We start from the raw sequence: 25,116 nt of genomic DNA on the forward strand, positions 1-25,116 counted from the left end.
ATCGCGCGCGACATCCACGCGCGACTGCAGAACACCTCTGCCGCAGCAGCCGCGGGCGCTTCCGTCCGGTTGGGGGAGGGCAGCGCCAAACCCGGCGGCGCTAAGGCGGGCTGCTGTTGACAGCGACGCCTCGCCCGTTACTGGCTGGCGGCCGTGGCGGCTCGCCCATTGCCCGTTGAGGCAGGGGGCGAGGCTCTCGAGGAAGCCTCCGTTCACCCACTTTTGAGTGTACACAGTCTCTGCGCAGGCGGACCGACCCTGGGTCAGCGTGCAGGTCTCGGTCAGATGACAGACCATCCGATAATGGCTCAATTGTAGACATCGCCGTAACCCCCATATGTGTGAAGTACGCAGATTCCACAATTATTCGGGGCGATCTCAGGTGTAGACAACACACAGCATCAACGACATCAGCCTAGGCCCCATGGCATGGGCCCGGGCGGTGTGCGCAACTCGGGGTGATTTTTTAAATAGAGCAGTCATCTCCAGGAGAGACGGGGGGCCTCGAAATGGTTGGGTAGTAGGGCTAGAGGGTCGCTCTACACTTAGCCTCTGCAGCGAGCGAGCGCTCAACTTAGCCCCCGCACGGAGCCGGGCTCGGACTTAGACGCTGTATGGTCGGGGGCCATGAACTTAGACGGCACAAGGCCAACTCCGGGTAAAACCCGGGTATACCTGCAAAAGTCCAGGTTTACCCGAAAAATACCTGGACGCGTCCCGACCAACGTATGCCGCGCACGACGCCATATCGCCTTGTCCCAGGGCCAGTGCGCTACTTGCGGCGCGCAACTCCTGCTCAAGACGCGCACCGTACCATGTGCTGCCGCTATGCGTGTCTTAAGGCGGCTGCGGCGAAGCGGCGGGCGCGGCATGCCGATGGCAGTGCGGACGATGCGGTTGCGATGTGTTCTGCTTCAAGATCGTGGCGGTGCTTGGCATGCACTTCTGCGATCCCAATCAGCTCATCGCAACGAAGCAGCGCAACAAGCTGGCTGCTGCCAACAAGGCCCTATGCTAGATCTACCTCACGCGCGGATCGTTCAAAGAGGACCAGCATACACAGGCTTCCTTGACATGCGTTTGTTTGAGCTTGAGGCTATTTGTGAGAACTGTTTGGCTTGAAGATTGCGCTCAAGAAGAGCAACGAGAATCGGAAGAGGAGGATGCTGAGGCGGCGATTGCTGAGCATGAGAAGGATCGATCCGGATTAGAAGGCGCCCGCCGCAGGCGAAGAAAATTTGGGGGCTAGCGCCGTATCGTTGATCACGGTGGGAGCCTCTTGGCCCCAGGCTGTGCCACGGCCGACTTAGCCGATGTAAGAGGCTCTCGCTGATCTTAGACCGCGTAAGCACCCCAGCGTGACTAGTCACACTTAGACCCGCTCAGCCTCGAGGCTCAGAACTTAGACTACTACCCAACCAGTGGCCTCGAGAGTGGGGGGCACCGCGCGAACACAGAGGCACAGTGCGCACCCCATAAATAATAAATAAATAAACAAAGGAGCGAGCCGATCGTCGCTCGGCCGCAGCTCGGAGCTGACCTCGAAGGCGTGCGGAGCCGCGACTGTTGGTGTCGGGGGGCACTTGGAGCACTTGGAGTGCAGTTATCAACCTCACATCCAGGGCCAGGCGGGGGCGGCCGTCATGTGGCGAGGAGGGAGGACGACAAGTGCGCGTCGTACGGGTCGCTCTTCATCGGCCAGTCGAGCGGACGGTGGCGTCGGTCAAAGTGAGGGCCGGTGAGGCCGCGAGATTCGTTGCGAGATACGGTTCGCGCCCAAACAAGTTTGGACGCTCTGGGGACGCGCCGCAAAATCAACTCCATGGAAAGAGGGCTACTGGGGCGGCCAATTCACACCTCGCGGGACTACTTATGTTTTCGTAAACGTAGTTGTGGCCCCCCGCTACGTCGCACGAGTGCAACCGGGTAGCGGGGGGCTATAAAAACGGACACCTCTCTACTGTGAGATGGGTAAAAAGGAACAGGTCCCCGCCCTTGCGATCTTTGTGCGCACCCCGTCCCGCTCACAGGGCGTTGAATTTTCTTACGTTGCGTGAATTGCCGAAAATTCTTTTTTGTGTTTGGTGCCCAGAGCGTGATCAAATGATTGCTTCTCTCGTTCAGCCCGCGCTCGTCTTCGGAGCGGCGGCGTCACGTCGGCCTCGGAGCGGCGGCGGCGTCGGAACGGCGGCGCGGCCTGAAGCCACGTTGGCAGACCAGATGCTGCACCTCATCGGAAAGTGGAGCCTCGACGACGACGTCGTCCAAGCCATTCATCACGGACGACGTGCGAGACGCGTGCCTCGTGCCGATCCAGCTGGAATGGCTCAACGACAAGATTTGCTTGATGGAGGAATGCCCCGTGGAACTCCCGGAGGCGATGGCCGCTGCGTGGGAGCGCGTCAAGTTCCAAGGAGAGGGCTGTGTCACCGTCAATGGACTCGCAGCTGAAATCCGGAGCCATTCGTCGTGAGCTTCACTTATACCACAGGTACATGTAGAAAGATGGCTGTTCCTGGTTGTGTGGTGGCGCGCTCGCGGATGCGTGACTGTGTCCTCGTTTGATGTCGCTGCCCTGTGTACAGCGGGCAGTTGACTCAGTTTGCTGGTGGGGCCCACGGGCCCTCCCTACGGCTTTACAGGCTACAGCTAGAGCTACACACGCACTAATGACTAAAGTTTAAAGCACGGTGTCTTCCTCCACAGAGGGCTCAAATATACCGGTCTCAAATATCAACAGTACGTGCATCGTGCCAAAATACCACACAAAGTCAAAGATCGCACATGCGGCATGGGCGCGGGGACTTGACACTTGTTCCTGTTAAAGCCTTACCCCCATCTCGCATCTTCTAGTAGGGGTGTCCGTTTTATGTATTTATTCGTACCACACAAAAGTTCAAAAGATTGAGCGTACGCCGAGTTCATCAAAAAAAGAAAGCATGACTCTCGTATCGCAATACTGTGATGTGTCATGTGTAGACCGACCGAAGAACTACGGCTTTAACTGGGCAAGAACCGTAACCGATGGAGCACAAGTCGAGTCGAGTGCGTCATCATCATCCCAGAGTACAGAGGCCAGAGGCATGGAGTCCCTCCGGCGTCCTCTACCCTGCGGTCGCTAGAGCCGACTGCTGAATCACCGGCACCAGCCCGCCGTCACAGATCTTTCCGCATCACGCCGGCAGCCCTTCCCTCACCGGTAGGATACGCGTGGGACCAGTAGAGAGGGTAGAACTCTTGCAAGCGCGCCTCGAGACAAGTGTCGACAAACAGCTCATTCGGCAGGGGGGCTCGTCGACGGGTCAACCAGGAGGCGCTTCGTCTCGAGAGACATGGGCGCGATGCCCCAGATCTCTGGGAGCACGCCGCGGGCGGCCTTCTTGTCGATCGCATCGAAGAAGAGGTCGAGGTGTACGTGCCTCGCCTGTTCTGCGAGAGAGGGAAACTTGACAGCCTTGGCAGCCAGGACGGACACCGCAAAGTCGGCGCCAAGGGTGATCCGGATCGACTCCGCCGAGGCATTGCCAATCTTCTTGACCGTGTCCCGCTGTGCGGCCACGCTGAGCCCGTCCACGGTGGCATTTCCGAGGCTCCCCATCGTGCGGCCCGCGATGGACACGTTCAGCAGGTGGAGCGAGCTATCGATGGGCATCGCGGGGGCCAAGGGCGCCGCCCGGTTCAGATTGACGCTGACTGCCGTCTTGCTCGCGCGGACGACACGCATAGAGTGGATCCAGTCGCCCACCTTTTGGTCGGCGCCAGGCGTTGGACCGGCGGTCGCGAGAATTTCGACGTCGCCTTGCGCAAAGAGCTTGACCTCTTGGCCCGCCGGAAGCCAGTAGCGCGTCTCTACGCCCTCGAATCGTGTCAGGGGGTCGCCGCCCCCGAAGGGGTTGGGCGGGGGCACCAGCATGCAGGGGCCGTTTGCCTCTGGTGGGCAGCCGGTCTGGCAGCCGCACAAATCGATCGGTGCCTCACCGCACTCACAGCCAGCAATGAAAGAGCAGCTGCAAACCTCAAGGCTCACTGGGCAATCCATCTCACAGGCTGGCATCGCGGGGCAGAGCTTCGCGCAGCCAGTAGCTTCCTCGTAGAACTTTAACTCGCCGTTGCACATATAGGGCGCCCAGGTGTCACAGGACGCCCCAAGGATGATCTGAGCCATGGTCGCCGGGACGAGGGCAACACTCATGCTGCTGGTGTGCGTCCCGACCGCGCCGGATTGGATTGACTCGAAATATGTTGCGCGAATTCGCCGTGCATTTGCAATTATTGCACGCCGCGCCGCCGTCGGGCGAACTTATCGGCAGCAACTTATTGGCGCGGTTTTCGCGATGTCTCTCTTAGCTCTGGGTCGCAATGGGCGATCCCAGGCGGGAGCAGAGGCCAGTGGCCACGATTCTCTGATCCCACCCTCCTCCCATATCCCCTTCTTAGTTTCACGGAGAGGGTAGAGTGCGAATTCCGCAATGTGTGCCATGTATTGCGTCCTCGCGATTGTAACATGCGGATATAACCAAACGACCCTGTTCACAACCGCAAGTTACCAGGACTGCAAAATCTTTTACGTCGCGCATAATCGGCCGCAAGTGTGAAGCAGCGCCATACGAGGTATCTTCTTCTCGATAACAAGGTCTGTGAATAGAGGTATTCTATTTTTCTTCTCCATAACAAGGTTGTGAATCCATACTGGACACCAACGCGGCAACAAAACACAAATCTCTCTCTCTCCAACGCGGTATGCGCTTCAGCGAAAAAAAATTCCCGGTGCCGCGGGGCGGAGGGAGCAGCGCCGTCCCACAGAACGGCGGCGGCGGCGGGGCGTGCGCGTCTCGAGGAGGTCGAGAGATTCTCGAGGTTGATATCCTTTGGCCGCGTTGGGTAGCGAGGATTGGTGTGACGCGGTCCACATTATTTTGGACAAAAACACAAAATCTCTCTCTATTTTGCTTTTTGGTGTTTTCTGACAGCCGACCGTCACGATCACACACACAGAGTTGCCCCTTCTCCGACTGCCCCGGCTACCTAGCTAGTAGCCAATTCCCGGGTTGGACTGTCTGTCCGTGGGGGGGAGAGATTCGAGCCCCGGAGCGGGAGGGTTGATACTCGGGCACGACCTGCTCCTCTATCTCGCGCAAACAAAATACCTGGACCGAGTGGCACACTAATACACAGACAGGGAAGGCAACGTAAAAACTGCACTACGCGCGGGAACGCGTGTCCTCGGAGAGACAATGTGGAGGGCCACCGCGTCACAAGCACGCGACGAGACTAACCACCCGGCAAAACGCGCTTTCGCGCCCGGAGCGCAGCTACTCCGGCATGGTCGAGCCCGAGGCGCGCCTCTTCATGTCTGCCGCGAGGTTGCCATTCAGCTTTGCATGTGCCGTGCCGCTCTTGCGGGCGGTCATAGCCTTGGAGTACTTCCAATAGTCGGCGACCCCCTCGGCCCGGGTCTGCAGCGCACCCGCAGACACTGATCCTGTGGCGCGGGTGGAAGATGGTGCGGCAGAGTGTGACAAAAGAGAGGCCGTAAACCACCAGGCCTCCCATCGGGCCCCAGAGTGCGTAACTCACCCGTGCGGCCGGGATGCGACTTGGTTGTGCCCGTGGTGCAGAGCATGGCGGCCGCAGTCGAAGAGACGCCCATCAGGGTCTCGGCATCTGCGCAGGGGTGACGGGTGACTGAAGGCAGCATGTGCGGCGAGGGCAGTGCGCTTGTATGACCACCACAGCCTCGCACCCCCCCGCCAGCGGCACACAAAATATGCGGCGATGACCGTATCCTTTGAGCTTGTGTACAGCCACGCCCTCCACGCGCGGCCGAGATGGCAGATGCGCCGCACGCGCACGTCAGCTCGCGAGTCCTGTCGGCTCGTGGGGCTCGACGTTCACGATCCTCATCCAGTCGCATCGCGAACCGCGCGGCCGCGGCGAGTCGCAAACCCGCAACCGTCGTGTACTGCTACTGGCTGGCTGGTGTAGTTTCTGTGAGCTCGCTACGCCCACTGCCGCTCATCGCCAACTGGCACATCCCGCTGCAGAACTTTCCGCAGGTAGACCTATGGGGGCTTGTTCTATTGTGTGTTACCTTTCTTTCTTCTGGTGACCTCATTCCATGTACCATACCCCCAAGAGTTGGAACCCTCGCCTTGCCGTTGCCCCTTGCCCTCTGCGCACGCCGATGCCTTCCAGTTCCACCATCTCGGCCACATTTTCAGAAAAGAAATTTTCTCACCTGCCGTATGTCTACCCTTATAAGTCTCTCGTGTCGGCGCCGACGCTCTTTTAACGTAGAACGTCCCAGCTGAACACCGCCCGCCGACGATCGATCAGTCCACAATCGTCGGCCCGCACCCCGCAGCGACCCGCAGCGATGGATGCCGCCCCCCACGGCCCCTACGGCCGACGCGCCGATGCACGACCGGCCTCCGTCGGACGGCTCTCCGGCCTCTCCGGCCGCTGCCGCCCGCGCTGCTGCCGATCCGGTCCCCTTCACGCTCCGCACAAGCAACGACAACTTTGAGGTCGCCGGCTTTGGCCAGGTGCCCACCACCTGCTTGCCTCCATGTTCACGCTTCGCGCCCCTCCCCCCCCTCCGACGCCGCCGTATGACCTTAGGTGAGGGGCACGACTACCCGCCTGGAAGGCGCTCTCATCAGCAAGTCACCCAGGCACCAACTCCTGGGCGTTTACGCTTGACTACGAAACCATGCAGTGGATGCAGCTCGATCAAAACGGCGACGCCAACAGCTGGTCCCTGGGCGAGTTCCTCGCCCAGGATGAGGTGCGAGTCATGATGCTCGACCCAGCGTGCACCAAGTCGCTCACATTCCGTGAGTTCGTCAACGGGCGACTGCGATCTCGAACTCCGACAACTGGACCGGTGCACCGCGCGGAGGACGATGGCTCCCTCGACAACATCCCTTCATCGACGGACGCCTTCACCGCCGCCGGCCCTGGGCCATCCATCGCGGCCTCCGACTGGCTGCCGCAGCTCACACCCTAATCTATCTGCCTTAGGCACGGAGCCAACGGAGCCATCGCGCACGCCCGCAGCATCGCGTGCGGCTCCGAGGTCTCCCGCCGAGACCGGCTCGGCGCGGGTTTGACTGACGTGACTGACTGATGAGTGCTTGCGAGAGAGAGATTTTTAGCAATGCTTGCGATGGATGATCTCCGACACCCAAAACCAAATGCAAATGCGGAGTGGAGCCCTGCACACTTCGCGTGCAGATCCTGCGTCTCTCACGCTGCCCGAACAACAGAGGCGGGTACCGCCGCGCGCAGGTCCCACACTAGTCAAGAGACATACACGCGTGGGCGCCCCCCGCCTCCACTCTCAAGACTCAAGCAACACAGAGCCACGAATTGAGAGCGTTGGCTAGAGAGTTTGTTGTCGGCGCACGCGAAGCCGCCACACTCACGCCGGCCCAATATCACGACGCTCACCGAGCAACAACAATGGACCGATTCTTCCGTCGCAACGTCGCCGCCGCGGCCACCGCCTCGGAGGACGCTCCCGCACCGCCGCCGCCGCCGCCGCCGCCCAAGGTCCACTACGGCGTGCCCGCCCTCGCGTGCTGCCTCGCAGCGGATCCGGTGCAGGGCACGATTGCGATCGGGACGGAGAGCGGCCACATCAAGCTGTTCGGCCGGCGCGGCTCCGAGCTTCTGCTCCCCGCCATCTCGCCTGCCCCCGTGCGGCATCTCGCCTTCATCACCAACCGCGGCCTCCTCCTCGCGGTGCACGAGCGGGCCGTCCTCCGGCTCTGGTCGCTGCGAGGGGCGCGCCCGACGCTCGCCGCCACACCGGTGCTCCCGGCGGTAGATTCGCTCGAGGTGAGCGTCGCCACCCTCGTGCCTCGATCCTCCATCGTGCTGCTCGGAACGTCGGACGGGCGCGTCTTTGCTTGCGATGGAGCCGGCGGGAGGACGTCGGGGCCGCACGCAGGGCTGCGCGGCGAGGCGGTGCGCCGGTCTCCCGTGCAAGCCTCTCGCCCCTTCTGCCCCGACGGGGGCCTTGCCGCCCCGACGGCGCCTTGCCGCCCTCACCCTAGGTCACCTGCCGACCAGCCTCACCTCCCCGCCTAGCCTCCCCCTCCCGCCTCGCCTCCCCACCGCTCTCTCGCCCCACGCCTCGCAGGGCGCGCAGGGAGGAGGACTCTGCGCCCTAGAGTCGCACCCGTCGACGCCCTCCCGACTCCTCATCGGCGAGCGCTGCGGCTCCCTCCGCGTCCTCGACCTCGCGCGCGGCGCACCGCCGCATGTCGCTTGCGTCTTTGGCGCTCCTCCCGCAGATGAAGGGTGTCTGCCTCTCTCGCTCTCTCGCTCTCTCCGCCCTCGCATCTCCACCACTCTCCTCCCCGCCCTCGCCTCCCCGGCCTTTGCCTCCCCGCCTTTGCCTCCCCGCCACCGCCCTCCTCGTGCTAGCCTCCAGGCCCGTCTCGCCCACCCGCCCCGCCTCCTCCCCCGCAGGGCTGCCCCTCCCACCCGCCCCGCCTCCTCCCCCCGCAGGGCTGCCTCGCCCACCCGCCCCGCCAAACAGTCTCTCTCCCGCCCCGCCTCCTCCCCCCGCAGGGCTGCCCCTCCCGGCCTCGCCTGCGCCGCCTGGTCGATCGGCGAGGGCGCGTCGGGCAGGCTGGCGGTGGCGGGGTATGACGACGGCCGGATTCAGATCTACTCGATGCTCAACCCGCACTCCCCCACCGCCCGGATGCGAGTCAACCCGTACGCACCTCCGCACCACGAGTGCAGACCGCTCCGGCTGATTCGTTGGGCCGCGGCGCCGACCGGCGGAGGAGGAGGCGCGGGCGGCGGCGGCGGCGGCGGCGGCGGCGGCGGCGGCGGCGGCGTGGGCGGCGGCGGTGGAGGCGGCGGCGGCGGTGGCGGCGCGGAGGCGAGGCCAGGGGAGGGGGGGAGGGAGAGTCCACCGCCTTGCGGCGCCGCAATGTACGTGGTGGGCGGCACGATCCGCGAGATGGAGCCGGATGGGCTGGTGCAGCTGCGCGGCGGCGGGCTGCGGGAGCGCGCGATGGTGGCGCCTTTCCGGGGCGGCGTCCTGTCGCTCGCTCTCGCGCGGTGGGGCGGCGGCGGCGGCGGCGAGGGGGCGCAGCTCCTCGCAAACGGCGAGGCCGCCGCCGCCGACACGCTACTGCTCCTCTCGTCGACGGGCGAGCCCCACCTCGCGCTACCGCCTGGCCTGGGACACGTCCAGGACACGTCCAGGACACCCCCCGGACACGCCCCCCCCCTCCCAAAGGCGAGCTGTACCGCTACTCGCTGCGCCGGCTCGGCTCGGCGCCGCTGCGCTACCCTGACGCGTCCGAGGCGGGGCCTGAGGTAGCTGTCGCCTCTTCACAGCTGTCGGTGTGAAGAGATGCTCTTCACGTCTACAGGTGGATCCAAGCGAGCCGTCGCCGCGCGTGCTCGTCTCGCTCTGCGTCCCGACGCCGAGGAGAGTCCAGGCGGACCCCCCCCCACCCCACTCCCTCCCTCGCCCCTATCCCCTACCCCTCTCCCGCTCTCTCGCGAACCGCCGAGCCAACCCGCAAGCCCCGACGCAGGCCCAACTCCTCGTCGCCTCCTCCATCGTCGCCGCGCCGCGCCCGTCGCCCGAGCCGGCGGCGGCAGCGCCGGCAGCAGCGGCAGCGCCGGCCGCAGCCGGCTCCGAGGCGGCGGCGGCGGCGGCGGCGGCGCGTGTCCAGGCTCGCGCAGCGGCGAGGGCGGCGGCGGCGGCGGCAGCGGTTGGCGAGGAAGGCACCGCTGGCGAGGCGCCTCCGCCACGCACCAGCCCGCCGCTTCCAGGGGAGCGGGCGGTCGGCGGCTCGAGCGGCGAGCTTGGCGCGGTGGAAGTGGCGGCAGGGGCAGAGGGGGCGGCGGAAGCGGCGGCAGAATCATCGGCGGTGGAGCCAGCGGTGGTAGAGGCGGCGGCAGCGGAGCCAGCGGCTGCGGCGGAGGCGGGTGCAGAACCGGCTGAGCCCTCCTCGGTGGCGGCGGAGATTGCGGCGGCGGCCGCAGAGGCCGTCGCGGCGGCGGCCGCAGCGATGCCGCCCCCTCCGGCGCCGACGCCGTTCTTCGACCCAAGATTGCGGCTCAAGCCGTCCGCGCCGCCGCTCGTGGCCCAGACGGCAGCGGTGAGCGCGGCTGCGTCGGCGATCTTCGGTGCCGTTCCCCCCCCCTCTAGGATGTTTGACACAGACACCCCGCACACACAACCCCTCCGCCGCCTGCCCCCCCCCCCCCCACCCCGCCCCCAGGGGAGAGCTCGGGCCGGTCGGTGCACGAGCGGCTCTCGCGCGGGCTCGGCTGGATCTCGCGCGAGCTCGGAGGCGAGGCGTCCCCCTCTGCGCCGCGCGAGCTCCACGCCCTCCTCTTCCCGCCCGAGGAGAAGGCGGAGCGGCAGGCGGCGGAGCGGAGGGAGGGGGGCCGGCCCGGCGGAGGGCAGGGGCCGCAGGAGCGCTCGCCCGGGCGGGGCGGGGACGCGGCCGAGCGGCGGCGGAGGGAGCTGCTCGGCGAGGGGAGGGGCGCCGCCGCGGCGGAGGGGGCGGCGGCCACGCGGGAGGCGCGGCGAGCTGACCGGCTGGCGCAGCTCCGCTCCAAGCAGGCGGGGGCCGCGGCGTCGGCGATGAACGAGAGCCTCTCGGCAGCGCAGGAGCGCGGCGAGAAGCTCGCCCAGGTTGGGGACAAGGCGGAAAACCTCGCGCACGAGGCGGACGAGTTTGCATCGCTGGCAAAGCAGCTGCGCAGGCAGCAGGAGGGCGGCTTCTTCGGAGGGCTGTTTGGGTGACGCGCTCTTAGTCTGAGCATCGAGGAGGGGTGGCTTCGCTTGAGCGCTGAATTTTCTTTGTACTGAGGTGTTTGAGCTGACGTGTGAGGTGTGTGAGTCTGAGTGTGTCTCCCGATGTACGTGAGTACGATCGCGCAAAAAGAGACCTCCACGACGAACACGGGCCGCTTCACATTCTACATTTTCACGCATGCTCCACGCGGGTCACGCTCACACGGCTTGGGAGATACGCCGTAACCATACGCGCGAACCCCCGAGATTCTCAGCCCTCTCTTCATCGGGCTTTACCCTCATCCTGCGCCAATGAGCAGTTGCCGATGTCCTTGGCGGCACAGTGTATTGTTGCGGATCGGGTCACCTCGTACTTTCGCTGCAAGTCGAGGTATCGGTCGTGGGAAAACGAGACCCCGCTGCCGGCCGGCCGCCAGTCCGCTGGCTGCAGTTCGCGCCAGCCGTCAGGCCTGCGCGCCACTTGGATGCCGGTCTCGGCGGTGGGCTTGACGAATAGGGGCATCGAGATCCTATCGCCGCCCGCAAACGTCACGACCCGGTGGAGCAGAGGCCGCACAGCCCCGCCCGTCAGCCAAGCGAGCAGCCCGCCGCCGAATACGACGACCTCGCCGGCGCGCGAGCGAGGCTCGAGGTCCGTCCACCTCCACCCATCGCCGCCGAGCGTCACCGCCTGAAGCCCGCGCACGGCCGAGAGCGGTGCGGCGGTGATCAGGCCCAAGTCGGCGTGCGGCCGAATCTGGACAATGTCATCGCCGGGAGGCTCGCCGTGGCCGCGGCTGAAGTCCGCCGCCATGCGGTACAGGTTGATCTTGACATGCATCCCCTTGCACTCGGTGGCCTCCTCCTCGCCACCGCCCTGCCCGCCCGCGTCCGCCCGCGCGTGGTCGTCGCCGTCCGCTTGGTTGGCGAAGTCGCCGGCGGAGCAGGTGAGCGAGTACTTGAACGCGTCGAGAAGCAAGCCTTCCGGCAGGCGCAGAGCCTGCTCGAGCAGCGCGAGCACGCGCTGAGTGAGCAGCCGCAGAACGCCCAGCGCCGCATCGAGCAGCGGCAGCAGCGCGGCGGCAGGGCTCCCCTCCGGTGCTGTTCCGCTGGCGCCTGCTCTGCCGGCGCCTGCTCCGCTGTGCTCGGCCACCTCGTAGCGCCGGACCGCCTCGGTGCACGCGTCGGTGCGGTTCGGCTGCGAGCACCAGCCGTTCCGCCGCTCGTGTACAAAGCGCGCGTGCTTCCACTCACGCGCTGCCGGCGGAAGTGCAAAGAAGTGCGCCGCGGCCGCGGCCGCCGCCTCGATTGCTGCAGTCTGGTTGGGCGAGAGCTGGACGAGGATGTGGTTGGAGCGCTGTATCGCCGCCAGCACTCGCTGCGCGATGCGCTCCTTGCCCGCGGCACCGCCGGAGGGTCTCGTTTGGGCATCCTGGAGCGAGAAGCCGTCATCGGCCCCATCGTCGGCGCCGAGCTCCGCACCCTCGAACCGCTCCGTGACGGCGGACGAGGCGAACTCGCCGTGCCGCCACGTGCGCAGCTCGAGAGAGCACGCAGCGGCCGTCGCGGCGGCGTCGAGGGCGGCCGGGACCCGAAACTTCTTCCGCTGCTTGAGCAAGTTCTTCGCAAACTTGCTCGCCCGGAGCGCGACGATGGGGAGCGGCAGGACGTTGTGCGAGAAGAGCGGCTGCACAGCGCCGAACGCCAGGCCGCCCTCCTCCTCGCACCTCCGCCTCGCCGCGCTCTCCGAGGCGCCGTCAGCGGCCTCCTCTGCTGTCGAAAAGCCGTAGGCGTAGTAGAAAGCCGTGGCGGTGCGGTTGCGGGCGAGGGCTTGTCGACAGCGCCTCGCCGCCCGGATGCTCTCCGTCGTAGACAGGCGGAGGCCAAACGCCGCCCCGAGCTCGGACGCCCACCCGTCCGCCACCTGCCCCGCCGGAGCCTCGGGGTCTGCCGGCACGTCCACGCAGGCGATTCGCGGCGCCGGCCTCTGCACAAAGTCGCCGCCGCCGCCGCCGCCGCCGCCGCCGCCGCCGCCGCCGCCGCCGCCGCCGCCGTGGATGTCGCCGTGGTAGCGGAAGCAGAGCTTCTCGGGAGACTCGAGCGCGGCAAGGAGCTGCTCGAGCTCCTACGGCGAGGGCGCCCCGCCGCCAGTGAGGGGGTACGAGAGGCCGAGGAGCTCGAGCTGGTCCGGCTCCAGCCGCCTCGACGCCGTCTTGTTGCTTTTCTTCGCCCCCCCCTCCCTCGCCGCCGCCCCCTCCGCCCCCCCCGCACTCGCCGCCGTCTCTGGAAGGGGCGAGCTGTGAGCTGTGAGCGCGTCCCGTTCGCCAGCCACCTCCTCCGCCCCTGCACGCCCCTCCCGATTTGCCCTCGCTTCCACTCCAACCCCCTCGTTACCCTCCCCCTCCCTCTTCGCCCCCTCCGTCCGCCCCGCCGCCTTCGCCGCCGGCGCTGGGGCAGACGGCAGCGGCAGCGGCAGCCACGGCGCAAAGAAGTCGCGCATCTGCTCCACCTCGGCCGAGGACCAGTCGGGGTGGCTCTGGTGGCTCTTCCTCTCGTCCGCCTCGCTCTCCACCATCGGCAGCACATCCGCCGCGTCGACGACGAAGAAGGAGGGCGGGCACGGCTTGTCGCCCTCCTCGCGCGGCCCGCTCGGCTGCCCCTCGAGCTCCTGCACGCCGCGGGGCTGGCTTCGGCGGTGGAGAGCGGCGGCGCGGGGAGGGCTGGCGGCGGCGAGGGTGGCGGAGGCGAGGGGTGGTGGCGGCGAGGGCATGGCGGCGGGCGCGAGGGCTGACAGCGGCGAGGGCTGGCGGGGGCGAGGGTGTCGGTGGCGGAGGTGAGGGTGGGTGGTGGAGTTGTGAGGATAGAGGGTGAAGAGGCTTGGCTGGCGTAGGCGAGAAGGCTAGGGGTCGGGAGGGGGAAGCGGGGGAGGGGGACTTTTGCGGTGTGCCGGCGCCTTCCCAAAGTGGTGGCGGAGGAGCTCCGCCTTGAACTTGCACAGCCGGTGCGCGCCGTCGAGCATGCGGTAGGGCAGGCCGCACGGGTTCCCTGCCGCCTAGAGACAGCAGGGGCGTGCAGCGGTGTGTCTTTGCACTAGATAGCAGACGCGTGTTGCGCGTGTCATCGCGTGCAGCGGTGTGTCTTTGCACTAGATAGCAGACGCGTGTTGCGGCGTGTCATCTTGCTCACCTCCTCGACCCACTCGCCTGTCTCGGCCTCCGACCGAGCCCCCAACCCGCTGTGCCACGTGTACCCGGTGCGGGCGAGGATGCCAGGCACGCCGACGCAGGCGTGCGCCATCCGGCTCTCGTCTTCGAGGCGATGGCACACCTTTGCAAACCGCCTGGCCATCGCCGAGGCGTCATGCGACGCGTCCCTGGCATGCGCAGGCCCGCCGGGCAGCAGGAGCGACCCGCCGACCTCCCCCTTACCACTGACCTCGGGAAGGCCGAACGGACCCGCGGCGTCGGACGGCCGAGTCATCCCTTTATGGCAAATGAGGTGAGCCGGCACCCTCACCGGCTGGATCCTGCGCTGAGCGATGTGGCGGAGCAGCGAGCCGATGTGAATGTGGTGCCCGTCACCGAGGCCGGCGAGGCTCCAGTTCCCGTCGGTGTGGAGCGTGTGCCTTGAGTTGAGGACTTGGCGGAATGGCGTCGACGTTGGGCAGCGAGGCAGCTGCAACGCGGCGTTGCATCGGGCCGCCTCTCTTCGCGGGTTTGGCGACGCCGGCGGCAGACGGCCAGGCAGCAGGAGAACATTCGCGAGCGTGAGTGTTAAGCACACAGCAAAGATAGACAGCAGCGAGACGGCGCCGCGTCGACGGCGTCGGGTGCTTTTCATTCTTAGAGTCAACTGAGCAGCGAAGGCGGAGCGACATCGAGCAAACGCCGACAGAGAAGAATTCGCGGCCACTAGCTGGCACGAACTAGCACCACAAAAGAGAAGAACGCTGGGGGCCAACCCAAGAGAGGGATCCCTGTGTGGTGGCGGCGTGCCGTCCTCCCATCCCTCCCTTGGGTTGTGTGTTTTCTTTCTTTTTCAGGGATGGGAGGGCATGTCGCCACCACAGAGGGATTTTAAGGAGAGGGGTGTGGTGCTAGCCGTCGCCCACCCTTGGGCGTCTGCCTCTTCCTATCTCTCTTCGCAGTTTCTCGCCAATTCTCGCAGCGACCTTCATGCCGCCTCGCGGTCTTCTCACTCTCGTCGTTCTCTCTCCTGCGTTTCATCCTCTGACTCATCGCTCTCCTCGGCCTCGTTCGTTCTGCGACGCCGCCGCCTGCCGATCCCTTGCTCTCGCGGCCTCTTCTCGGCGCGACTCCGCCCTCCTCGCGGCGTATTTTGGCCCCTCGAGTTTATCAAGCTCTCCTCGCGCAAGGACCACATTTCTGACTCCCACACTCCGCGATCATTTGCCGCCAAGTCATGTCGTTGCTCAGATCCATCCACGAGCGGCCGCACACTGCTCGGTACCCCCCCTGCACATCAAAGTCATGGCCGACCCCCCCCCCCCCCCCCAGCAGCAGCGCTCTGGCCTCTGCTGCTGGGGGGGTCAGACCCCCCCCCTAGCAGCAGGGATGACTTTAGATGTGCAGGGGGGTACCGAGCAATGTGCGGCCGCTCCACTCTCGTTTCGAACACTCGAAGAAGAAAAAACCCTCGTACCTCCACGGACCACGGTCGGTGTTGGCGCTGGGGTTCCCTTCGGGTGCATCGTGAGTTCGTGACAGCTGACGACGGGATTACCACACTGGTGGTTCGTCGTCATCGGATTCGTCTTCTCCGGCGCGGCTCACTCGTGAGCTTCTTTCTTTTTTATACGCCGTGGCGCTCTCGTGTCGGAGGAAGTATCGACAGACAGACCTCGGAGCTAGCCCTCCAGAGTGGGCTCGACACTGACGCGTACAGTGGGTTGCGGGCATTAAGAAAACAGGATTGCGCGGCACGCCGCCGTTTCTAAGCCTTTCCACAGCCCTCATCCGCACCCCACGCCGTGACCCGTGTGGCCGTGTGGTTTCTTAGCTCCGGCCGGGGCACTCAATCAAGCCAGAGCGCCGGCCCGAAGGATTTTTAGGTAAGAAGAGTATTAAAGCTGCGGTCCGCGAGGGCGATGCCAGAGTCTGCCGCCGACGTCGGCTCTCTGGATGACGGGAAGACGCACACACGCCTCCATCCACTGGCTCCAGGCCCCAAATGACGTGTGAGTGTTAGATTTGTTTGGTATTGCTAAAAATCTCTCTCAGAACACCGCAGACTACTTGAAAAGTGACAAGTGCGCTGCCGCAGGCGAAGAGAAAGTTTGAAAACCCTGTGTGGTGGCGGCGTGCCGTCCTCCCATCCCTCCCTTGGGTTGTCTGTTTTCTTTCTTTCTTTCAATTCTTAGAAATTTCAAAACAAACAAAAAAAAGAAATTTTGAGCTTTAGCTGGCTTCGGACCCGTTCACACTCGTGTCTGGCCTTTTCTCGGGGCCGCGCCTGCGACGCGCCGTGTGGTTTCTTAGATTTTTGCGGAAATCGCCTGGTTGGGTTTCTGCCGCCACGTTTTCTTAAAATGCCCGCAACCCACTGTAACCATCCCACTCAGATTGGTTGTGTCTCTGTGTAGGTGCGTCTCTTCCTGCGCAACATGGGCGCCGTGCCGTCCTAAGCAGGAAGTTTCAGGCATTGTAAAGAAAAGAAAAACGTGTGCCGGGGGGGGGGGGTTCCCCGGCCAGGACGGACTCCAAGTGCTCCGATGGCCCAGGTGTGGCAGGAGGAGGCGGCGGAGGAGGAGGAGGGTGAGGAGGAGGAGGGTGAGGAGGGGGATCCCAACGGAGCGGTGACGGCGGCGGTGGCGGCGGTGGCAGCAGTGGCGGCGGCGGCTGTGGCGGCTGTGGCAGGGCAGGCGGCGCAGGCGGCGCAGGTGGACGATTGCATTGATGCCACCGAGCAGCCGGCGGCGCCTGCACACCTCCCGGAGGCATGTGAGGAGCAGGGTCCCAACGCGCTGAGCGGCGCGGCAGCGGCGGCCGAGGAGGCCGAGGCACAGGAGCGGCTCCTGCGGCCGCACGCGGGGACCCCAGAGCGTCGGCCAAGCTTCGGTTCGCGGCTGCGGCGCGCCTTTGCCGCCCTGGTCGTGCTTCCGGACCCGCAGGAGGAGGAGGAGGAGGCGCACGGGCCGGAGCTGCAGCTGACTCGCACCCACTCGGGCGCCGAGTGCGCAATCTGCCTCGCAACCCTCGGCTCATGCGTCGAGACTCCGTGCGGCAGCACCGCTCGCCTCTGGGCCCTCCGACCCTCGCCCTCTCTGATCAATGCCGTCTGGCCATCTCGCTGTCTCGACCTCTCGCCCTCTCGCACTCCCTCTCCACCTTCTTTCCCTCCCCTCCCCTCTCCCGCAGCTGCGGCCACGCCTTCCATGCCGCCTGCCTCGAGCACTACTTTGCAACCTCGCGCCAGCCCGGACAACGGCCTCGCTGCCCGTACTGTCGCTCCTCGGTGCACGCGCCCTTGCCGGTCGAGGCGCCGCACCCAACCTCGCTACAGCCGCGCCTCCGAGCCGTCTCGCAAACCTCGCCGGAACCTTCTCTCTGCAGGCGCGCGCCGTCTCCGGCTTGCCGCTGGAGCCTGTCGCTGCGCCACGCCGCGGCGGCCGGTGCCACTTTGACCGGCGGCGGCTCCACGACGCCGCCGCCCGCCCGAGCTCGGTGCAGGACACGTCCAGCACGCGTCCGGCCTAGGCAGTACCGCTTCCTCGACCTCGGCGACTTCGGGAGGGCGGGGATGCTGTACCTCCTCTCGTCAAACGAAGACCGCAAGACGGCCTCGAGCGCCGTCATGTGGGTGGTCGAGGCGCGAGATGCCGCCGAGGGGACGCGGCCGAGATGCGGTTGGGATGCGGCCGAGGGATGTGGTCGAGATGTGGCTGAGTTTGCGTGAGCGACTAGGCGCGTGTGCCGTGCACCATCCACCTCAACTACCGCTCGGCGAGGCACGTGGCCGAGGGGCGGCAGGAGGCGTGGCTGCGGGCCAAGGGCTTCGCGCCAAACGGCGAGCCTCGCCTCGGCTGCAGAGGGGGACGGGCGGGGGGATGGACGGAGGGGGGGGGGGGGGGTAACGGCGGCGCCCCACACACTCCTCTTCCTCCGGCACCTAGGCGCGCTCCGCTCGGCGGTGAGCTCCGGCGTCCCGAACGGCCCCTACTCGGGCCCTGTCTACTCCAAGGCGCCGCCCGCCAGAGTCGCAAGCTGCCTCGGTCTTGTGATCTCTTGTGTGCTGCAGCCCACCGCCAGCCCCGTGTCCCTCGCAGGTGCTGAGCGAGCCCGGCTCCGTAGAGCTGATGGGCTCCGCCACTTGGGAAGGCACCTACTTCGTCTTCATCGACTGCAGCTGAGGCCGCGAGACGACACGCCACTCGCACACTCACACAGCGCGCAGCCACACTCACATACGCACGCACGCGCGCAAGTAGCTACTCACGCGTTGCGAGCGCGCGCACGCACGCACTGGAGATGGATGAATTCTAGGAGATTCTGTATATAGCTACGGTCTCGCCGTGCCGTCGTCTCTCTCGTCGGCACGTTACGCGGTACGGCCAGTGATGATGTCGAGACTGTTCGTGGGGGTTGTGTGCGCGAGTGTGTGTGTGGTTGTGCGCTTGTATCTGTCACTGTCTGTCTGACGCTTTGAGTGACTTGCCTGCTCGCCCCGCGGTGCTGATCCAGATGTGTGCTGCTAGTAGCGCGCGCTCTACGTGTACTCTCTCTTGTCAAGTGTTCGTCTCACTCGTCTGTATAGACAGCAATGGGTGCGGCTCACAGTGGAAGAAAGGGTGCGCACGACAATCGATAGCACCGAGACACACTCGGTGACACTCATTCAAGAACAGACCTATCTCGCCGCCTTCTTTTTGAAGCGCGACGCCCGCCCCGCCGCCTCATCGTCAGACTCAGACTCGGACTCGGCCGCCGCTGCAGGCCGTTTCTGCGGCTGCTTGCGGGCGGCGGTGGCGGTGGCGGTGGCGGTGGCGGCAGTGGCGGTGGCGGGTCTCTCGCGCCTTGGCTTCGCTGGCCGCTCCAGACTGGCCTTCAGTCGCAGTTCGGCCGCACTGGAGACCGAGCCGCGCGGCGGCTTGGCGCCCAGGCCGAGCCGCGCCGGCCGCGGCGCAAAGGCCTTGTCGGCGGCAGGCGCGCTCGCTGAGGCTGCTGGTGCAGGCCGGCCTGCCGCCTTAAGCCAGCCCTGCACCAGCCGAGCGCACTCGCCGGTCGGGAGGACCGGAAGGTCGAGCAGCGCGTCGTCGTGAGGGCCCATATGTGTATGCTCGGAGTGAGGCAGCAATAGACCGTCGTGTGCCTGTTGCGGCCCAGTTTTTTTCTTTTTTTACGGTTTTCTTGAGTTTTTTTTCGTTTCCGTGATCGTCGGCCGACTCCCTCCGCAGGTCGGACGTCGCAGCACTCCAGTCGCAGGCTCAGACCTTCTCACCCTCAATGAAGGCCGAGGTGGTTTTGATGAGCACGTGGGTTGCTGTGGAGTCTCTAACCATCGGCGCTGCCGGGTTTGGCGTTGGGCCGTTCGTCGAACTTGTTGCGAACGACCGCGGAGAGGCTGACGGCCATACTCGGTTTGCTCAGCAAATTACCGCCGCCCACTTCCGCACCTCACCACCGATTCCATGCTCGCATAGGCGATTCGCGGCTTTCCTGGGCTCATTGATGCTCCTCAACGTATACGGCGTTGCTACCGCGCTTGGCAGCAGCAATGGAGCGGGATCAGCCGCCATCGTGCACACGGTGCTTGTCGCTGACGAAATTGCGATGGCTGCCGCACTGGCGGTGGAATCCGTGCATGGAGACCGCCTGGCCGTCGCGTGGCACGTGGCGCTGCTACTCGGCTTCGGGGCGCTTCTGGCGCGCGGCAAGTAGCCTCACACACACCTCTCTGGCTGTCCCCGTGGCCGTGCGCGGTGTGGGACTGCAGACTCCGTGTCATCGTTGTCTTGGATGTGGCGCTGAACAAAACCTGAAAACCTGAAATACAATACCACACAAGAAGGCGGCTCGCAATAATTACTACTCTCTCTCTCCAACACGTTGATTGGAAAAGGCCCACACGCCAGTCGCCACAAGAGCACGGTCTCGGTGTGCACAGAGTCTTGGCCTACATAAACAGGGAGAGACCACAGAGACGACTGACGAGAGCGACACCGTCACGGAGAGCGATGCGAAAGCTGCACACGCGCCAAGCAGCCAGCACACTGCATTTGCAGTCGCCCCCAAACGTCGCCGGCGGCATTGGACGAGATAGAGAGGGAGCAGGGAGAGAGCGAGAGAGAGACCGAGACGGAGAGAGCGAGAGCGAGAGAAAGAGAGGAGAGGCGGTCGTGATGTGAGGTTGTAAGTCACCTCATCCTCACGCCTTCGTCTCTGCAGCGACTGGCATGCCATCACCGGCGTTGCATCACCGGCACGCCAGTCGCATCACCGAAAGAGTCCCATCACCGTGCGTTCGAGCATCTTCGGCTCAGGGGCGGATCGCTTTGGCCCCACCCCCCGGCGCCAGCGGGGTCGGGTAGGTGTTGCTGCGTGGTCGGGCAGCGGCGCCGCTGGCGGAGTCGGAGGGAAGTGCTTGCAGCTGCGGAGGAGGGAGCATCGGCTTCGCGTAGGCTGGCATAGCACGGACTCCCGTCGCCGTCGGCAGAGCGCCCACTCGCGCCAAGGGCACGGATGCGCCAGGTGCAGTCGCCGCTTGCAGCCTGGCCAGGATCTTGTGTTTCTTCTCGAGCTCAGAAATTGCCCTCTCCTCGGCTTGAATCTCAGCTTGCAGCTGCGCCCGCTGCGCCTCGTAGTTCAAGCCGGGGTGGTCCTGCTCGATCACAGCCGTGGCCTGGAGCACTGGCGCCGGAGCGGAAGCGGGAGCCGAGCCGATCTGCAGCGAGGACGAGTTGACGAGCAGCGGGGCCACGGGACGGCCTCCGCGTTGCACCTGCTAAGAGAGATACGGCAACTCGGGCAATGTGTCGGCCCTGCAAAGACAGGGGAGCTGAGCCAAAGCCGCGCACGGTTGCCGCCAGGCACCTTCAGTTTGAGATACCTCATTTGAGGCGGCGCACCATCTGCTGCGGGGCCAAAGGCTGCAGCGCCGGCACGGGGACGCTCCGCTTTCTCTTGCGGTCGGGATCCTTTGGACCTTTGGTTTCTCGGATCCCGCACGCGTTGCAGAGCGTCTTCTCACACCGCCACCTTGGGGTCTCGGTGGCGCCGCAGCGCAGGCAGGAGCGAGGAATAGCGATGTTGAGTTTGCCTCGGTATTCCTCAAGGAGGGCAGGGGTGCATAGCGGCTCGGGGGTGTATTGCAACTGATCCTGTAGGTGCAGATAATCCTTCACCGTGGTCGCATGCACCGCTTTGGGGGACGGCTCTGATGCGGCGTCATCTGAGCTGCTTGCAAGCAGAAGCGTTGAGGTCTCCGACGGCGGCCGATCAGGGAGCTGGTCAATCCACGCGGCGATGTCCTGCTCGCATAGTTCCATGCTGTGCGCAGCGCCGGCCTGAGGAGATCGTGGCGCGAACATGGGGCGCGTGCGAGCAGAAAGTTCGTAGAGATTCGATGACCGTCATTCCACAACTAAGGAAACGGATTGGCGATTAATAACGGTTAATGGACGATCGGTAGGTGCACTACTATTGGAGATCAGCAACTGACGGGGCCCCAAGGCACGGTCGGTGAACGGTAGATAGACCATAGATGGTTGGACTCGTATGATTGAGGTATGTGTGCAGAGAGAGATTTTCAGTGTATGTAGCTCTTGAGCACTTGAGCACTGGATAGGGCCGATTCCGCGTGGTACGGGACCCCTCGATCGTCTCGCCCTCCCTCACTGGTGTGTTCATCGGGGGGGGTCATAACAAACACGGTACAGGATCGAGGTGCACGCTGCCGAGGCAGTGTCGTCCCCCCTCTCCGCGACGGCGATGGCGGTGTGACCGATCGAGCTACAAGAGGAACTTGTTCAGCAGGATCCGGGTGGACGGAGCAGTACCCCACTTCCTCAATGGGTGAGCCTCAGACCCCCAGCCCTCAACCCGTCACCCCTCGGCTCGTGTGGGTTCGAACCACCGCCGGGATGGAAGCTTCCTGCTTCCATCTGAGAGACACAGCGCCGCATCACCTATATCAGAGCGCCGGGGACTGTGTGGGTGCCTGTGGCGCGTGCGGGGCAGGGGAGGGGAGGGCGGCAAGTTTTTTGTCTTTCTTTTTTATCCGGGCAGAAGTCAAAGTAACTCGTGGGTGTACAGAGCTGAACACGCATGACCCAAGCCCGCTACGACCGGCGCTGATCCCGTCTGATCCGGTTCATTCCTCCATTCCGCGATCTCACCCGTTTCGTCTTCCTGCTTGCCCCCCCCTCCAGTCTTCCGTCACGCCCCCTCCCCTCTGAGGTCCCCCCATCCGGACCTTCCCGGTCCCCCATCCATCTCCCCAAACACGCCTCCCGCCTCCCCACCCTCCACCTGTAGCTCTTACGTACATTCCCGGAGGAGGACTGCTGACGGGGTTTGCGATGAGGAGCGATCCGAACGTGGTATTCGGGTGATCAGATCACTACCGCCGAAACGCAAGAGCACTGCGACGCATCGGGCTCATTTTTAGCAACTACATCCCGAGAGTCTGTCCTCTACATGCTCGGCTTCACATTATTATTATCATTATTGCCCGCCAAAGAAAGCCAATTCTTGACTTGGGCCCTCGGAAGGAGGGGGGGGCCTTCTCTCGAGGTCTCGAGATACACAAAGCGGTTGGTCCACAACTGTGCGCGCCCGCCGAGAGCAGGAAACGCGCTCGGAAACGGCGCAATACCTGCCTCGGCGCAGCATCATCTCAGGTCTCAATCTGCTCTGGGCGATCACAGCTGCTGCAACTGGTTTCGCCACCGCCTCAGCCGCGCCGCTCAACAACGCTATCAGGCGGTTGAGCGGATGCTCAGCGCCAGTGGACACACCCTGCGCTTCGGCTTTGGAGCTGGTGCTGATCCTAGACAACTCTGTCACCTTCAGCTCGAGGCAAAACGCCATATCGGATTGGGCTTTGGAGCTGGTGGATGAGTTCACCCTCTCCACTGGCGTTCCGACGCGGATCGCCGTGGTAGATTACAATGGGTGCGCCAGCTGCTCCGTCTCAGACTCGACGGCGGTCGTCAGTGGCCTTTCCTCGGATGCCACATCGCTCAAGGCCGCCATCGCAGCACGTGCAAACAGCGGTAACTCTGGCTCCTGCATCTCCTGCGGACTCGACGTTGGCTGGGGGCTGGTGTCGTCAAGCGCCGCCTTGCCGGTGCTGCTGCTTGTGACCGATGGCATCCAGACGACGGGTGGGACTTCACAGGCTGCGAAGGACATGGCAGACACCATCAAGAGCGCTGGCGGCATTATTCACGCCATTGCGCTAGGAAGCTCAATCGAGACCTCGGTCACCGAAGCCATCGCATCCGACCCGGACTCGCTGTTTGCGTCCGAGTTTGCTACAACGACTGCAATGACGGACGCTGTCTCAGACACGGCCGACTCACTCTGCGTGCAAGTCACGTTCGCCTGTCAAATTGGGGATGGCTACTGCGACACGACCGCCCTCTCGGTCAGCGCGTACGGCAAAGGCTTTGCCTCAGGAGATGCTCTCCGCTGCAGGCTGGGGACCGAGGTGGTGACGCCCACATATGTAGACTCGACCACGCTTCAGTGCGACGCAAGCCATGCACTTACTGTCTCCGACCCAGCCGTCGGCGCTGTCGTTACCATCTCGGTTTCTATCGACGGCGGAGCGCACTGGTCGCCAGCGTCCTCGTTCAACACCCTGACGATCGACTGCTTATCCCCACCCTCCTCGCCGCCCTCGCCGCCGAGCCCACCGGGAATCCCTAGCCCGCCACGTTTGCCTCCGTCAACCCCACCGCCCTCCCCTCCACCGCCGTCGCCGCCACCTCCATCGCCTTCACCGCCGCCGCCGTCGCCACCCCCATCGCCTCCAAAGCCGCCGTCGGTGCCTCCGAGTCCGCCGTTGCTGCCGAGCCCGCCAAACACGCCACCCGTGTCTCCGCCATTGTGCGGAGCAGTTGATCCGAGCGCGGTCACGGTCGCAAAAGTCCTTCCCTCGTCGTACCACAACACGTGCGATGTGGAGAAGGTGTTGGATGGAGTCGGTAATGGGGAAAGGTGCGGCTGGCTGCCCACACCCGACGAAGGTGGGCACAACACCAAACACGTACTGTGCTCCGACAACAACCAGGGCTGGGACACCGCGGGCAACTCGCTCGATGCGAACGTCAAGGTGACTTTTGACCTCGGCTCAGCGCAGCCAATGGACTTCGTCGAGGTGAGCCTGTGGGAGTGGGAGCTCGATGGTGGCTTCTGGAAGCTCGATGCGTGCACCTCGAGCGAGGATAGCAGCTGTACCAACGTGGTGAGCGAGTGCACGACTGGAGCTGCGTCAAGCAGTGGAGCCCAAATCTTTCACACCTGCTCGACCGGCTCCAACTCCTTCTCGGAGCGGTACTGGCGGATGCGCTTCCCTTGCGCCGCAAACCGCAAGCGGCCCAAGATCTCTCTTATCCGCATGTATGCACACTGCTCGCCACCAGCTGCCCCGCCTATGCCACCATCCTCCCCACCTCTGCCGCCATCACCTCCACCCCCCTCCAGCCCGCCATCCAGTCCGTCGCCGCCCTCCCTACCTTGCCACGCCGTAACGCTCTCGGCGTACAACCCCAGCAGCCAGTGGACTGGAATCTCCCTCACGGTCGGCGAGACGGTCGTCGACCTCTCTGTCTATCACAATGTGCAAAACTATTGTAACAGTGAGCAGGCGGGCTGCATAGCAACGTGCGATGAATTTGCCATCGCGGGTGTGCCCGAGGGACAAGGCTTTTACTGGACCGCCGTCATCGTTGAGGACGGCGCCAAGAGGGTCCTGCGCTCTGGCGAGGGCAACATGGAGGTTCTCGGTTGCGCCATCGGCTACTCCTACCCGCCTCCGAGCCCCCCTCCATCGCCACCCCCACCGTCGCCGCCTCCACCATTCCAGCCTCCCCCTCTCCCCCCAGCATTGCCTGGAGGCTACTCCCCGCCACCGTCGCCACCCCCATCACCCCCACCTTCTCCTCTCCCGCCCTCGCCGCCCCCAACTCCCCCGCCTTCACCGCCATCGCCGCCCGTCAGCCCACCTCCGCCACCCTACTCGCCAGCTCCGCGGCCGCCGCCCCCGCCCTCACCGCCGCCGCCCTCGCCACCCCCACCCTCACCGCCGCCACCGTCTCCGCCGCCGCCCTCACCACCACCGCCCTCGCCCCAACCATGTCTCCGCCCTCCTAC

At 64.9% G+C, this 25,116-nt stretch overlaps 6 protein-coding genes across 6 annotated transcripts; 4 read left to right on the top strand and 2 right to left on the bottom strand.

Moving 5' to 3' along the window:
* Positions 1-5,100: 5,100 nt before the first annotated feature.
* EMIHUDRAFT_424130 (hypothetical protein) lies at positions 5,101-6,001 on the bottom strand. The gene is made up of 3 exons (XM_005780625.1): positions 5,744-6,001; positions 5,578-5,664; positions 5,101-5,482 (listed from the first exon to the last, which is right to left on the bottom strand). The coding sequence occupies exons 2-3, from the start codon at positions 5,648-5,650 to the stop codon at positions 5,313-5,315; spliced, it is 243 nt and encodes an 80-aa protein (XP_005780682.1). The 5' UTR covers positions 5,651-5,664; positions 5,744-6,001; the 3' UTR covers positions 5,101-5,312.
* A 415-nt stretch (positions 6,002-6,416) lies between these two features.
* EMIHUDRAFT_456965 (hypothetical protein) lies at positions 6,417-8,177 on the top strand (the record flags this gene model as incomplete). The annotated part of the gene is made up of 5 exons (XM_005780626.1): positions 6,417-6,545; positions 6,650-6,840; positions 7,024-7,078; positions 7,609-7,979; positions 8,147-8,177. The coding sequence occupies 5 exons, from the start codon at positions 6,417-6,419 to the stop codon at positions 8,175-8,177; spliced, it is 777 nt and encodes a 258-aa protein (XP_005780683.1).
* A 773-nt stretch (positions 8,178-8,950) lies between these two features.
* EMIHUDRAFT_234846 (hypothetical protein) lies at positions 8,951-10,789 on the top strand (the record flags this gene model as incomplete). Its single annotated transcript, XM_005780627.1, has 2 exons — positions 8,951-9,037; positions 10,607-10,789. 2 exons carry the CDS (start codon positions 8,951-8,953, stop codon positions 10,787-10,789), a joined length of 270 nt encoding a protein of 89 aa, XP_005780684.1.
* Positions 10,790-11,063: 274 nt separating this feature from the next.
* EMIHUDRAFT_234847 (hypothetical protein) lies at positions 11,064-14,620 on the bottom strand (the record flags this gene model as incomplete). The annotated part of the gene is made up of 4 exons (XM_005780628.1): positions 11,064-12,002; positions 12,156-12,727; positions 13,715-13,832; positions 13,967-14,620. The coding sequence occupies 4 exons, from the start codon at positions 14,618-14,620 to the stop codon at positions 11,064-11,066; spliced, it is 2,283 nt and encodes a 760-aa protein (XP_005780685.1).
* Positions 14,621-16,511: 1,891 nt separating this feature from the next.
* EMIHUDRAFT_456966 (hypothetical protein) lies at positions 16,512-18,567 on the top strand (the record flags this gene model as incomplete). The annotated part of the gene is made up of 8 exons (XM_005780629.1): positions 16,512-16,520; positions 16,737-17,006; positions 17,353-17,411; positions 17,497-17,590; positions 17,704-17,806; positions 17,913-17,980; positions 18,066-18,391; positions 18,433-18,567. 7 exons carry the CDS (start codon positions 16,512-16,514, stop codon positions 18,147-18,149), a joined length of 687 nt encoding a protein of 228 aa, XP_005780686.1. The 3' UTR covers positions 18,150-18,391; positions 18,433-18,567.
* A 675-nt stretch (positions 18,568-19,242) lies between these two features.
* Positions 19,243-19,677, top strand: EMIHUDRAFT_234850 (hypothetical protein; the record flags this gene model as incomplete). The annotated part of the gene is made up of 2 exons (XM_005780630.1): positions 19,243-19,376; positions 19,440-19,677. 2 exons carry the CDS (start codon positions 19,243-19,245, stop codon positions 19,675-19,677), a joined length of 372 nt encoding a protein of 123 aa, XP_005780687.1.
* Between the last annotated feature and the right edge of the window lie 5,439 nt (positions 19,678-25,116).

This window comes from Emiliania huxleyi (assembly GCF_000372725.1).
Source record: "Emiliania huxleyi CCMP1516 chromosome Unknown EMIHUscaffold_210, whole genome shotgun sequence".
In the NCBI taxonomy this organism is placed as follows: domain Eukaryota; phylum Haptophyta; order Isochrysidales; family Noelaerhabdaceae; genus Emiliania; species Emiliania huxleyi.